The sequence below is a fragment of the Saccoglossus kowalevskii genome, chromosome 2 (genome assembly GCF_978046115.1).
Source record: "Saccoglossus kowalevskii chromosome 2, keSacKowa6.1, whole genome shotgun sequence".
NCBI lineage: Eukaryota > Metazoa > Hemichordata > Enteropneusta > Harrimaniidae > Saccoglossus > Saccoglossus kowalevskii.
This window is the reverse complement of record NC_140642.1, coordinates 32,196,798-32,210,833: the sequence shown is the minus strand read 5'-3', so window position 1 is coordinate 32,210,833 and position 14,036 is coordinate 32,196,798. Positions and strand designations below refer to the sequence as shown.

At 35.1% G+C, this 14,036-nt stretch overlaps 1 protein-coding gene across 1 annotated transcript in view; it reads right to left on the bottom strand.

The window, feature by feature from the left end:
* Positions 1-14,036, bottom strand: part of LOC100376870 (1-phosphatidylinositol 4,5-bisphosphate phosphodiesterase beta-1-like) — a 68,642-nt gene that overhangs the window by 34,398 nt on the left and 20,208 nt on the right. Inside the window, exons 13-17 of the mRNA XM_085505709.1 lie at positions 13,647-13,730; positions 7,978-8,354; positions 6,454-6,550; positions 5,299-5,383; positions 2,575-2,647 (exon numbers count right to left, since the gene is read on the bottom strand). Of these exons, the coding sequence (XP_085361835.1) occupies positions 2,575-2,647; positions 5,299-5,383; positions 6,454-6,550; positions 7,978-8,354; positions 13,647-13,730 (716 nt within the window). The remainder of the gene's footprint in view (positions 1-2,574; positions 2,648-5,298; positions 5,384-6,453; positions 6,551-7,977; positions 8,355-13,646; positions 13,731-14,036) is intronic.

Here is a 14,036-nt window from a genome sequence, read left to right as displayed (position 1 = left end):
ATTTCAGCTGGAATTATCATTCGCTGAAAAGACTTTTTCTGGCTGTGTTTTGTATTGAATTTATTTTCATTGATTTTTGACAAGTTTGACTGTAAAATATAGGAAAAGGGGAATATTCGCTGGATTTTATTTTAACTGAAACATTCCTTCAGCGAAAATAGCAAAAAAATGTTGCAAGCAAAAATAAAGTATTTTACAGTAATTAATTTATTCTGAACATGCGCAGACATTCTGTCAATGTTGCCGGGAGAGGTAATTTTTGATAAAAATCGTGAAAAAGACCCACTTGGGATTTTCAGATCAGGAAAAAAAATTACGTGCATACTCGGAATACACTTGTTCATCAACCTGCCAAGTTTCACTGACACCTGCTGTAGAATTTCTGAGAAAATGTTGGAGACGGAAACCGGACAAAACCTGAATTATAACTCCCCTTTTCAGGCTGCGCCTGAACGGGGACTAAATATGCCTGTCTTTATTCTTGTTTTGAATTATTAATTATTAATCATTTCCCTCAAGATCAAATAACTTTATGCATATTCATGCTATAAACATTTCAAGACAAATTTTTTCCGGTTGCATACATTTTTTTGAAAATTTCTCGGGGGGGGGGGGGGTCCATAGAATCTAGGTGACTCCCATGAAATTGTGTTTTCATGAATGCCATATAGCATCCTGAAATCGTGAAAGTTAAACAGTTTATAATAATTTAACATTTAACCATTTGATGTCAAAGTGAAGTTTTGCTGATTTTCACAAAATATATCAGCATATTTTTTTCTATTTTTTTCCCAACAATTTTGATCTAAAATTAACAAAGTATGAAAAAAAATTTTGGTGAGAAAAATTATGTTGATAAACAGTCCCCATATACATGTTAAATATGTTTTTGTGTTACAGATGTACAAACATACAGACGTACAATTAGACTATAATGACGTCATTAAGCCACTTGACAACAGATCTCTATTGTATGAATTTATGATAATCCGTCTGATGTCTATGTGTGTTCCTAATAATAGCGTAAACAGAACATTGTTCAGCGAGTGAAAATAAAACTGACTTTAAATCCCAGTAAAGTTCAACAAAGCTGCTGCAAAATGATTTCAACACCACACCAGATATAAATATGCCTGTCTTTTATTCTGGTTTTGAATTATTAATTATTCCCCCCAAGATCAAATAACTATATGTATATTCATGCTATAAACATTTCAAGACAAATTTTTTTGAGTTCCATAAATTTTATTGAAAATTTGAAAATTCTTTGGGGTCGAGGTGACTACCATGAAATTGTGTTTTCATGAATGCCATATAGCATCCTGAAATCGTGAATGTTTAACAGTTTATATTTAACATTTAACCATTTGATGTCAAAGTGAACCTTTGCTGCTTTTTACAAAATATATCATCATTATTTTTTAAATTTTGTTTCCAACAATTTTGATCAAGAATTAACAAAGTATGAGAAAAAAATGTTGGTGAAAAAAATTATGTTGATAAACAGTCCCTATAGAGTCTATGGAGGGACTGTGTTTGATCAAACTGCTGAAGCATGTTCAAGCTGAAGATCACAGTGACCAGTTATTACAATACTTATATCATTCAGTGTTTGTATATAAAGTCAGTGTTAATTTGTAATTGTGTGATAACATGGGATTAATTATTTGGGTGTCAACTTCTGTCAGCATTAACAGAACAAGAACGCTATCATAGATGGTAAATCCCCCAGCATCTTTATTACAAGCACTGGCAATCCTCGGGGCGGACATCCGAGCATTTTCACTGCCTGGCAACCCTCGCGGTGAAAACAAAGGTAAAAAACTCACAGAAAACAGTACTTTGGAATGGTTGTTGAGAGTCCCCTGAACAGTGTAACAAGATTAGCCCTACGTGTGTAACATATATAAATTTTGTTGTTCAGGAATACCTCAAAGTTGAGTTTGTGTTTGAATTTTCACCGGCTTGAACGTCATGTGACGTAGCTCCGCCCGAGGATAGTGCTCCACATGATATTTATTTGGATGTACCACTGTTACTAGTAACCATGGATGTACAGACAAACAAATGGGCGTACACTTGTAACCACTATATGCCAGCACTATGTGCCTGTGGGTATTAAAGTTGTGAATTTGGTCCAAATTCAACAGAAATTGCATTTTAATTGCACCAAAATGTTGATGGTAAATATGGCATTCAAAAGGTTTTCACCATCAGACTTAATCGCCAAAATGTTTTAGAATGTTTTTCTTATATTCTTCAATATTTCTGGAAATGAACCCTAATAGAGAAAATTTTAGTCAATTTTTAGTTTTTACTCAAAAAATCTCCTGACAGAAAGTGCAGACTATAAGCAGAAGTTTTTTTTTGAATTTGTGATGAAAAGAGAGACCTGGTGGTGAAAAAGGTTAATTAGAACGGCACTCTTCTCAACGCATGATGGCTAATCTCAATACGACGTCAGTCAGGTGTCACATGTGTACTTGAATGATTTTGTCCATTAGCTGCTCATAACAGTGGATTTGCATGACAATTGTTTGGATCAAGACAATTAGTGTAATATAGTGTACAAACCTGCGGCATGTAATTCATGGAGTCGATGCGAGTTCCCTTAGGGTAGATTCGACTAAGTTGTCGTTTGTTGTAGCTATGGTTACATTATTAAGGATAATAATGATAAATAAGAACTGTACCTGTCGAATATACTGACAAATCAAACTATTTACTACACCACAGTTTGCAATGATTCTATTTGTGAGTGTCTTCAATGATAATACATGTATAAGTAAAGTAGAAATAACATACACACAACAGATTTCGTTTTACAAAAGTCTTATCAGGAAACTTAAAAGTCTGAGAACACTAAAAAAAAATTACTGACAACGATAAAAAAAAAACAATCCACAGGAACAAAACAATTAGCTGACAAATACATCACACAACATAGTCACTTCAGTGAGAGAACGATATATGGACATCATAAAGTGATGTCTAGTGTTTCAAAAAAATGAGCACATCCTGTTTCACGTGGTACTGTAAAAGGGTTAATTATTCACTGGGTTTTAATTTTGCTTATTTCGCTGACTGGAAAATGCACTTAATTAAAACCCAGTGAATATGTAAAATTTAGCATAGAACACATTATCTAAATGATAAAACCATGAATTTACATGTAAAACCCACTGAATATGTTTGAAATGGTAAATCAGCGAATATATAAATATTTAAACCCAGTGAAAATTAGTCATTTTACAGTATGCTACCAACTACTCATGCAGGGCCTGTGATTAGTTGGAAAGTAAGCACAATACCGGATAGAGCCTTCTTATCAGGTGAGGGGCAGTGTTAAATCCTGTCACCTGATTTAACCAGAACAAACAAACAAAATTTTGTGTAACTCAAAAAAATTCAATCTTTATATACAAATATATACAATGATTTTTTCACTCTATTGAATTCATTATTTTCATCTGGAAAATTACACAAATGTTAGCTCATGTAAGTTCTTCTCTGAAATACACACTAACAAATTATACTTTCTAATTTCTCAAGCTATGCCACCGCGAACATTAAGATTGTTATTATCGTTATATTTGATGTTACAATGATACTGCCGCTATCTAAGTGAAATGCATAACATAACATGAACTTTTCACGAGAACAACAGAATGATTGGTTAACAAAACATATACAGCAAATTGGCAAAGTTGTCAAACAAAAATACATAAATTTCTGGAGAAAAAATATAACTGAAAAAACAAAGCTGAGAACTTATGAAAAATTCAAAGACTCTTATAATTTTGAAAAATACTTAGATGTGCTAAATTTGAAACAAAGAATTTCAATGACAAAATTTCGAACTAGTAATCACATTTTAGCAATAGAAAAAGGGAGACATATGCAACCAAAAATACCTACTGAAAATAGAATTTGCAAACAATGTTCACAGAATGAAATAGAAGACGAACTGCACTTTGTTATGAAATGTCCACAATATAAAGTAATACGCCAACAAATCATACAAGACATTATATTTCCACAAGAAACCCAGGATGATCTCCAGAAATTTAATTTCTTGATGACTTCAAAAGATGATGTAATAATAAAAAAGATTGGCAACTATATTCATAATGCATTTCAATCAAGAAATAAAAATGCCATTTGATATGTAACACTTGCTTTATCTTTTTTTTTTTTTTTTTTTTTAACAACAAACTTTCTTTTCGTAGTAGTAGTTATCACAACTAATCTTTATTGCTATTAACTGATAGAAACATTGTATTTCTAAGGATGCAATAAAGTTATTATTATTATTATTATTATTATTAAATTATGTTAATTAGGGTCAATATACATCACAAGGTCGGCATTGACTAATCAGTGTTTGTTTAACTTCTGCTCCAGTGCAATTCAATTCCTGTTTTTTACCACTTCCTGTTACAGTATTAATCATTATAATTGCACACATTGGTCAAAGTGTAATCACTCAATAACGAGCAGTGCATCACGCTTAATTCAAAAATTTGAATGAAAAGTGAATAGAAGGATTAATATGCTTGCATTATCTTTCAACTGCATGTGTTACATAATAGTTTCAAAAATTAAGGGTCAGGAAAATAGATTTTGAAGGAGAGGACAGGAGGAACTTTATAGTGAGGGTGGAATACATAATTTTCTGTTTTAAAAAAATTATAAATGAAGGCAAAAAAAAGAAGTGGATGGAGACAAGTTGTGCCAAAAATAGTGGAGACTGGGCAAATATGTTTTCTATGCGTGAGGGACAGGTTATAAATAGCTTCAAATTTTCTCTCTGTAGTCTAAATATAAAGTCAGTCCAACTTTCTAGACCTGTAAAATGTATTTTGTCATGAAAAGAACATTTATACAAGATATATATTCCTAATTGGTGCTTACATGCAAGAGGTATATAGATGAAACTGTGCCTTTTCCATGTGCAATTACCCTGAGTTACCCTTATATATATATCAAACAACATGCAGGCAGCCATCTTGAATCAGACTTTGAAAAAAATATGTTTTGTCAAAAAAAGTTTAATTGAAATCTGCCAAATATCTCAGAGAATTGGTTGCAGAAACATTTAGTTGTGAGGATTTAACCCTATTTTATGTCAAAAATGGCTAACAACATGGACAGAACCCAAATTTATAGTTTCAGACTTCATTTGAACAGGAACTGAAAATTTATAATTCTATGACTTCACGTGTTAATAGATGATGTTACACCCCTAGGCCTGCTATCGTTTGTCTTCACTGTGCTTAATTGTTATTTTAAGGATACTTTACAAATTCAACTGGAGTTCCTTTAACATGCATCATTGCCGTGGTTTCTACAAATGAGGATAGTTCATATGATCGATTTCTCTCTGCGAAAAAAAAAAAATTTGAATTATAGTTTACCAAAATATATATATTCAATAACTCGTACCAAAGGCAAAATTGTTCTTACTCAAACACATCATCATGATCTAGATGAGTTATTTCCCCGGTCTTGTATGTTATATGAGGTTGTCATGAGAATACCGCAAAATATTCATGAAGGCAGTGTGGGTGATCGAATCAATCGATCTCTGAGCTAAGATCCATGCAACCCAGTACTGCCTGAGTGCATGTTTTGTGGTATTCTTGTGATTTAATAATTTAATGAAAGATTATAGCCCAAATAGCAACATATACAATGTTTTGCACTGTTCAAATGTTTACTATTTCCATCATGTGCTATTATAGCAGTTATGTGTACAATGTATTAAAATAAAGTGACTAAGGTGCTTGACTGTGACAACAATAACCCTGTACACGTACATGACGTAGTTTACCCCATTTAAAGGAAAATTCAAATGCTTGAATAAGTACTGATATGTTTTGGAATGAGTGTCGATATGGCCTTTGACATAACGACAAATTCTTTTGTTTTTTCTGTTCTAGATGTATAATAATATGAGGTTATAAATTACGAGGATACCGAAAAGTATGCACAATGACAGTACAGCAGGAGTATCAACCAACGCGCAACAGAGGTCAATGCGATGGCGTACTGTCTGATGTTTTCTTCCCAATGATACATCATGGGAATGCCGGAAATCCCAAACATTAAGAACAGATATTATAGCAAACTTTTTTGTGTTGAGTCCGGTCAAACTCTGGAGGCAGCCATGTTTGTTTTTAGTATTACGCTTACATGCGTAATCATTCCATATTTTGAATTTGCATTTCCAAATATGATACGATGAAAAAATACCGCAAAATTACGGCTTTACGGTGACAGATGTATAATAATAGTTATTATTAGTCAATTATGTAAATTGTTAATTGCTCAAAGAAGTACATATATACAAGCAAGTATACACACAACTATATTTATAATAGTTAGTAAACACTGACACTGGATAAATATTTAGGGTCCCATTTTTTGACATTCCATCATTCTAGAACTTACTTTCTGAATATTCAAAGCTGTGAAAATGCACAGGAGTGACATAGTTCACCAAGGCTGACATCTCAGCCCCAGCTTCCACTTCTTGTCCAGCTGTACCCTGGGAAAGAATTAGCGAAGAATGGCAGCGTGTTAATTGAGTGGTGCCCGCATGCACTGCGATGACAACCCCCCTTAACTTTATTGAAACAATGTTGAAATGTAATACAAGTTGATGCAGGAGTTGAATGTTTAAATAATGAGGTAGCGATTGGGTGGGATAGCTTGGAGACAGGTTCAGGTCGCTTGCTGAACATGGAATGACTATGCTAAGGTGAAGCAGGATACAGAAAAGCTTGACGATTGCATAGCAAGTAGGATTAGGCAAATGACAGTCATGAGTACGAGCTTAGAGTATGCATGTGAATGGAAATAGCATGGGCGAGGCGTGCACGAGATGGAAGGTCACATGCCTATGAATGGGGGCACACATTGATGTCATATGTGCTGGGGATTACGACTGGCGTGCGTTGCATAAGTCATGTGTAGGGGATTAACACTGAGGCACCGTTGCCCAGCATTAACACAAACTATGCTGACGCATAATCATCATATATAGCGCCTTAATAAGATGGATACAAGAATAACTTTTTATAATGCCTTTGGATTATTGTAGCAGAGATGGTGCATGAATAATCATACAAATAAATTGTTAAACTTCGAAAAAAGACATACAGCAGTAATTAAAACAAAATGGTCACTAGTCGGCCATTTTGTATCAGATCATCAAACAAATACATGACATATAATGATTTTTATAATGAATAGATATGGCTCTAGAACCGCATTCATTAAAACAAAATGACTGCCAGTTAGCCAATTTGAATCCGATCTTAAAAAACAAAATGACATGAACAGGGACCCGTAATGTCTAATGTATGTACCAAATTAGAACAAAATCTATCCATAAATGAACAAGATCTGCTTCCGGAATGCCAGAAATGCTTGATTTTTTAACACAAAAATGGCCACCATTAGGCCATTTTGAATAAGATCATCAAACCAATAAATCTGTATATCTATAACATGATGTATAGTGAATAAATATAAAATTTGAACATAATCAGTCAAAGCATATAAGAGATATGGAATTAGAATCTCATCAAAAACAAAATGGCTGCCATCGGCCATTTTGAATGCAATCTGAAAAACAAAATGATGTGCATCAAAATCCATCTGTAAACAGCCAGAAAATGCTAGATTTCGATGATTTTTTCAGCACAATTTAGCCATCTTGAATCAGATTGTGAAACAAATTGATGTGCATATGTATAATATAATGTAAGATCTATGTGAGAAGTTTGAATGTAATCGGTCCAGGCATGTCTAATATATAGGTCAATCCATATGGGAGCTGATAAAGAGTCATGATGAAGCAGTGCAATGGAAGTTGAATGTGATAATTTCCTAACATAAAGACAATAATTATAAATCACCAGTCACATTATAATAATAATATAATAATTGAATGAGCTTAAAAAAAATCACCTTTTCTCTCTTTTCTTTCTGTCTTGCTTTTAACTCTTCTTTAGACAATCCTTCTTTCTCATCATCACTATCACTTTCATAGTCTTCATCAATTGTATCCATTTTCTCTATGTTTTCCACACTCTTGTCTTTCTCAGGAGACACACTTGTAGATGAGGTCAAAGAAGATTCACAGTTGCTCTCTTTGTCCTCAGCACCAGAACTGACCATTTCGAACCTGTTTGAGTCAATTTTACTGTCTTCATCTTTGTGTTCACTTTCTTCAGTAGGTTGTTCTTTGTCCCCATCTTCTATATCCTTATTTTGGTCTGCAATGCATGTCTCTGACATGTCATTGACATCAACCATCTCAGCTTCATTGGATGAGGTCTTTGCAGCTATATGTGTACAGATGAATAGTGAAAATATTAGACTCCCCTGAAGAAGTGTATCATTCCTATGTTAATTAGGCAATCATTGATAATAAGTTGATGCTTGAGTGTCAAGTTAGAGATACAATGTATTTACAAGAGATAAATGCTCCTATGTGAAATGAATTCAATAATACTTGCTGTTTACAGAACTAACATACAAGCATTTCTGACTCAGCCTTGCTCACGCTGCTGCAAATTAACTATGATACACACAAATTTATATCAATATTCATCTACACAAACAAAAAGTACCCACACAATTTCAATACATTTGACCAAACTGCTAAAAACTGAAAACATGCACAACAAACTTAATAACACTTAATATGCAAATTAGCTGATTAAAATGCACATAATTGTATTTGAATTCACCCTGTGGAACAAAATATGACACATACTCATACAGACAGAGAGATGGCAGACATTCCTGCTCAACAATTACTTGATATGATGGGCTATTCCGTGCACGCTGTCAACACTGTAATATGACTGACTACTACCCTGTCCACACTGTCAACAAATACCACTGTGATATGATTGACTACTACCCTGTCCACACTGTCAACAATTACCACTGTCATATGATTGACTACTACCCTGTCCACACTGTCAACTATTACCACTGTAATATGACTGACTACTACCCTGTCCACACTGTCAACAAATACCACTGTGATATGATTGATTACTACACTGTCCACACTGTCAACAATTACAACTGTCATATGATTGACTACTACCCTGTCCACACTGTCAACTATTACCACTGTAATATGACTGACTACTACCCTGTCCACACTGTCAAATATTACCACTGTGATATGATTGACTACTACCCTGTCCACACTGTCAACAATTACCACTGTCATATGATTGACTACTACCCTGTCCACACTGTCAAATATTACCACTGTGATATGATTGACTACTACCCTGTCCACACTGTCAACAATTACCACTGTCATATGATTGACTACTACCCTGTCCACACTGTCAACAATTACCACTGTCATATAATTGACTACTACCCTGTCCACACTGTCAACTATTACCACTGTGATACGATTGACTACTACCCTGTCCACACTGTCAAATATTACCACTGTCATATGATTGACTACTACCCTGTCCACACTGACAACTATTACCACTGTCATATGATTGACTACTATCCTGTCCACACTGTCAACTATTACCACTGTAATATGACTGACTACTACCCTGTCCACGCTGTCAACAATTACCACTGTCATATGATTGACTACTACCCTGTCCACACTGTCAAGAATTACCACTATGATATGACTGACTACTACCCTGTCCACACTGTCAACAATTACCACTGTCATATGATTGACTACTACCCTGTCCACACTTTCAACAATTACCAGTCATATAATTGACTACTACCCTGTCCACACTGTCAACTATTACCACTGTGATATAATTGACTACTACCCTGTCCACACTGTCAACTATTACCACTGTGATATGATTGACTACTACCCTGTCCACACTGTCAACAATTACCACTGTCATATAATTGACTACTACCCTGTCCACACTGTCAACAATTACCACTGTGATATGATTGACTACTACCCGGTCCACACTGTCAACAATTACCACTGTGATATGATTGACCACTACCCTGTCCACACTGTCAATTATTACCACTGTGATATGATTGACTACTACCCTGTCCACACTGTCAATTATTACCACTGTGATATGATTGACTACCCTGTCCACACGGTCAACTATTACCACTGTGATATGATTGACTACTACCCTGTCCACACTGTCAACAATTACCACTGTGGTATGATTGACTACTACCCTGTCCACACTGTCAACAATTACCACTGTGATATGATTGACTACTACCCTGTCCACACTGTCAACAATTACCACTGTCATATGATTGACTACTACCCTGTCCACACTGTCAATTATTACCACTGTGATATGATTGACTACTACCCTGTCCACACTGTCAACAATTACCACTGTCATATGATTGACTACTGCCCTGTCCACACTGTCAATTATTACCACTGTGATATGATTGACTACTACCCTGTCCACACTGTCAACTATTACCACTGTAATATGACTGACTACTACCCTGTCCACGCTGTCAACAATTACCACTGTCATATGATTGACTACTACCCTGTCCACACTGTCAAGAATTACCACTATGATATGACTGACTACTACCCTGTCCACACTGTCAACAATTACCACTGTCATATGATTGACTACAACCCTGTCCACACTTTCAACAATTACCAGTCATATAATTGACTACTACCCTGTCCACACTGTCAACAATTACCATCGTGATATGATTGACTACTACCCTGTCCACACTGTCAATTATTACCACTGTGATATGATTGACTACTACCCTGTCCACACTGTCAACAATTACCATTGTGATATAATTGACTACTACCCTGTCCACACTGTCAACAATTACCACTGTGATAGGATTCACTACTACACTGTCCACACTCAATTATTACCATTGTGATATGATTGACTACTACCCTGTCCACACTGTCAACAATTACCACTGTGATACGATTGACTACTACCCTGTCCACACTGTCAACAATTACCACTGTCATATGATTGACTACTACCCTGTCCACACTGTCAATTATTACCATTGTGATATGATTGACTACTGCCCTGTCCACACTGTCAATTATTACCATTGTGATATGATTGACTACTACCCTGTCCACACTGTCAACAATTACCACTGTGATATGATTGACTACTACCCTGTCCACACTGTCAACAATTACCACTGTCATATGATTGACTACTACCCTGTCCACACTGTCAATTATTACCACTGTGATATGATTGACTACTACCCTGTCCACACTGTCAACAATTACCACTGTCATATGATTGACTACTGCCCTGTCCACACTGTCAATTATTACCACTGTGATATGATTGACTACTACCCTGTCCACACTGTCAACAATTACCACTGTCATATGATTGACTACTACCCTGTCCACAATGTCAATTATTACCATTGTGATATGATTGACTACTACCCTGTCCACACTGTCAACAATTACCACTGTGATATGATTGACTACTACCCTGTCCACACTGTCAATTATTACCATTGTGATATGATTGACTACTACCCTGTCCACACTGTCAACAATTACCACTGTGATATGATTGACTACTACCCTGTCCACACTGTCAATTATTACCATTGTGATATGATTGACTACTACCCTGTCCACAATTACACTGTAATATGATTGACTACTACCCTGTCCACAATTACACTGTAATATGATTGACTACTACCCTGTCCACAATTACACTGTAATATGATTGACTACTACCCTGTCCACAATTACACTGTAATATGATTGACTACTACCCTGTCCACAATTACACTGTAATATGATTGACTACTACCCTGTCCACAATTACACTGTAATATGATTGACTACTACCCTGTCCACAATTACACCGTAATATGATTGACTACTACCCTGTCCACAATTACACTGTAATATGATTGACTACTACCCTGTCCACAATTACACTGTAATATGATTGACTACTACCCTGTCCACAATTACACTGTAATATGATTGACTACTACCCTGTCCACACTGTAATATGATTGACTACTCCCCTGTTCACAATTACACTGTAATATGATTGACTGCTACCCTGTCCACAATTACACTGTAATATGATTGACTACTACCCTGTCCACAATTACACTGTAATATGATTGACTACTACTCTGTCCACAATTACACTGTAATATGATTGACTACTACCCTGTCCACACTGTAATATGATTGACTACTCCCCTGTTCACAATTACACTGTAATATGATTGACTGCTACCCTGTCCACAATTACACTGTAATATGATTGACTACTACCCTGTCCACAATTACACTGTAATATGATTGACTACTACCCTGTCCACAATTACACTGTAATATGATTGACTACTACCCTGTCCACAATTACACTGTAATATGATTGACTACTACCCTGTCCACAATTACAATGTAATATGATTGACTACTACCCTGTCCACAATTACACTGTAATATGATTGACTACTACCCTGTCCACAATTACACTGTAATATGATTGACTACTACCCTGTCCACACTGTAATATGATTGACTACTACCATGTCCACAATTACACTGTAATATGATTGACTACTACCCCGTCCACAATTACACTGTAATATGATTGACTACTACCCTGTCCACACTGTAATATGATTGACTACTACCCTGTCCACAATTACACTGTAATATGATTGACTACTACCCTGTCCACACTGTAAATATGAATGACTACTCCCTGTCCACAATTACACTGTAATATGATTGACTACTACCCTGTCCACAATTACACTGTAATATGATTGACTACTACCCTGTCCACAATTACACTGTAATATGATTGACTACTACCCTGTCCACAATTACACTGTAATATGATTGACTACTACCCTGTCCACAATTACACTGTAATATGATTGACTACTACCCTGTCCACACTGTGTCATGATTAATGGCCATTCATAAAATTGTTATTGTTTTGATCTGTAGTCAACCATCAGTGATGGATAATATTTTGAGCGATATGCAGTTCTTACAGTAGAACTTAGAATAAAAATCTTGTGTCAAATATTTTTATTAACTACAGTCAACTTTGATCCCCAAAGCATGCTAGGTTTGACTATGTTTCAAAACTAATAATATAATCAAGCCAATGTTTATACCTCTGCTAGTAACTTTAATAGCAACCCCAGTTTAACAGTACATGAACATTGGAGGCAAGATTTTCTTTCAAAGTTCTATTGTCATGACAAGCTGTGGTATATTAAATGATGAAAAAAAATAACTACAATCCAAGCACAGTTTTTTTGAATGATATAATTGCTTAAACACAATCTATGTCATTTTAATATCACATGCACCACTCAATTATCAAAGAAAAGTGGCCTTGTATAAAGCAAAAACCAGCCAAATAAAATATAACATTAAAAGATAAATTATGTGATAAAAACAGCAGATTACATGAATATAAGTTAGATTACTTCTAGTATTCATGAACAACTAAAATAAACATTTACTGAGAGTGGTAAATAGGGAACATAAACTAGTGGTTCTAAATGGTTACGAATCTATATCTACACTGATGTAAACATATTGTCATCATGATTACCTTCTTCCTTCTCCAGCTCTGCTTTGCGTTGCTGGTTCTCCTGCGTCTTTGAAGAAAGTGAGGCACTACTAGATTGCTTCCTCACTACAATAGCAATAGCAAAAATTTACGTCACATTTTTTAGCTGGCAAAATTAAGTATTAGTTTTCGCTTGGTATGCTGCTCCAATAACAATTCTCTGTTCCAATTTAAAGTAGTTTCTATAAATATAGTTCTGTGACAGATCTACAACTTTTATATGTACACAACAAATTTATAATTTTACTGCATTAGAAATATTTTCAGAAAAATATGAAAGTTGGTTAAAAAATTATGTGAATAAGGTATTGACAACCCAATCACAGCTATTAGGGCATATCATATTCTGAACTCGTTTTGTGAAGACAAAAA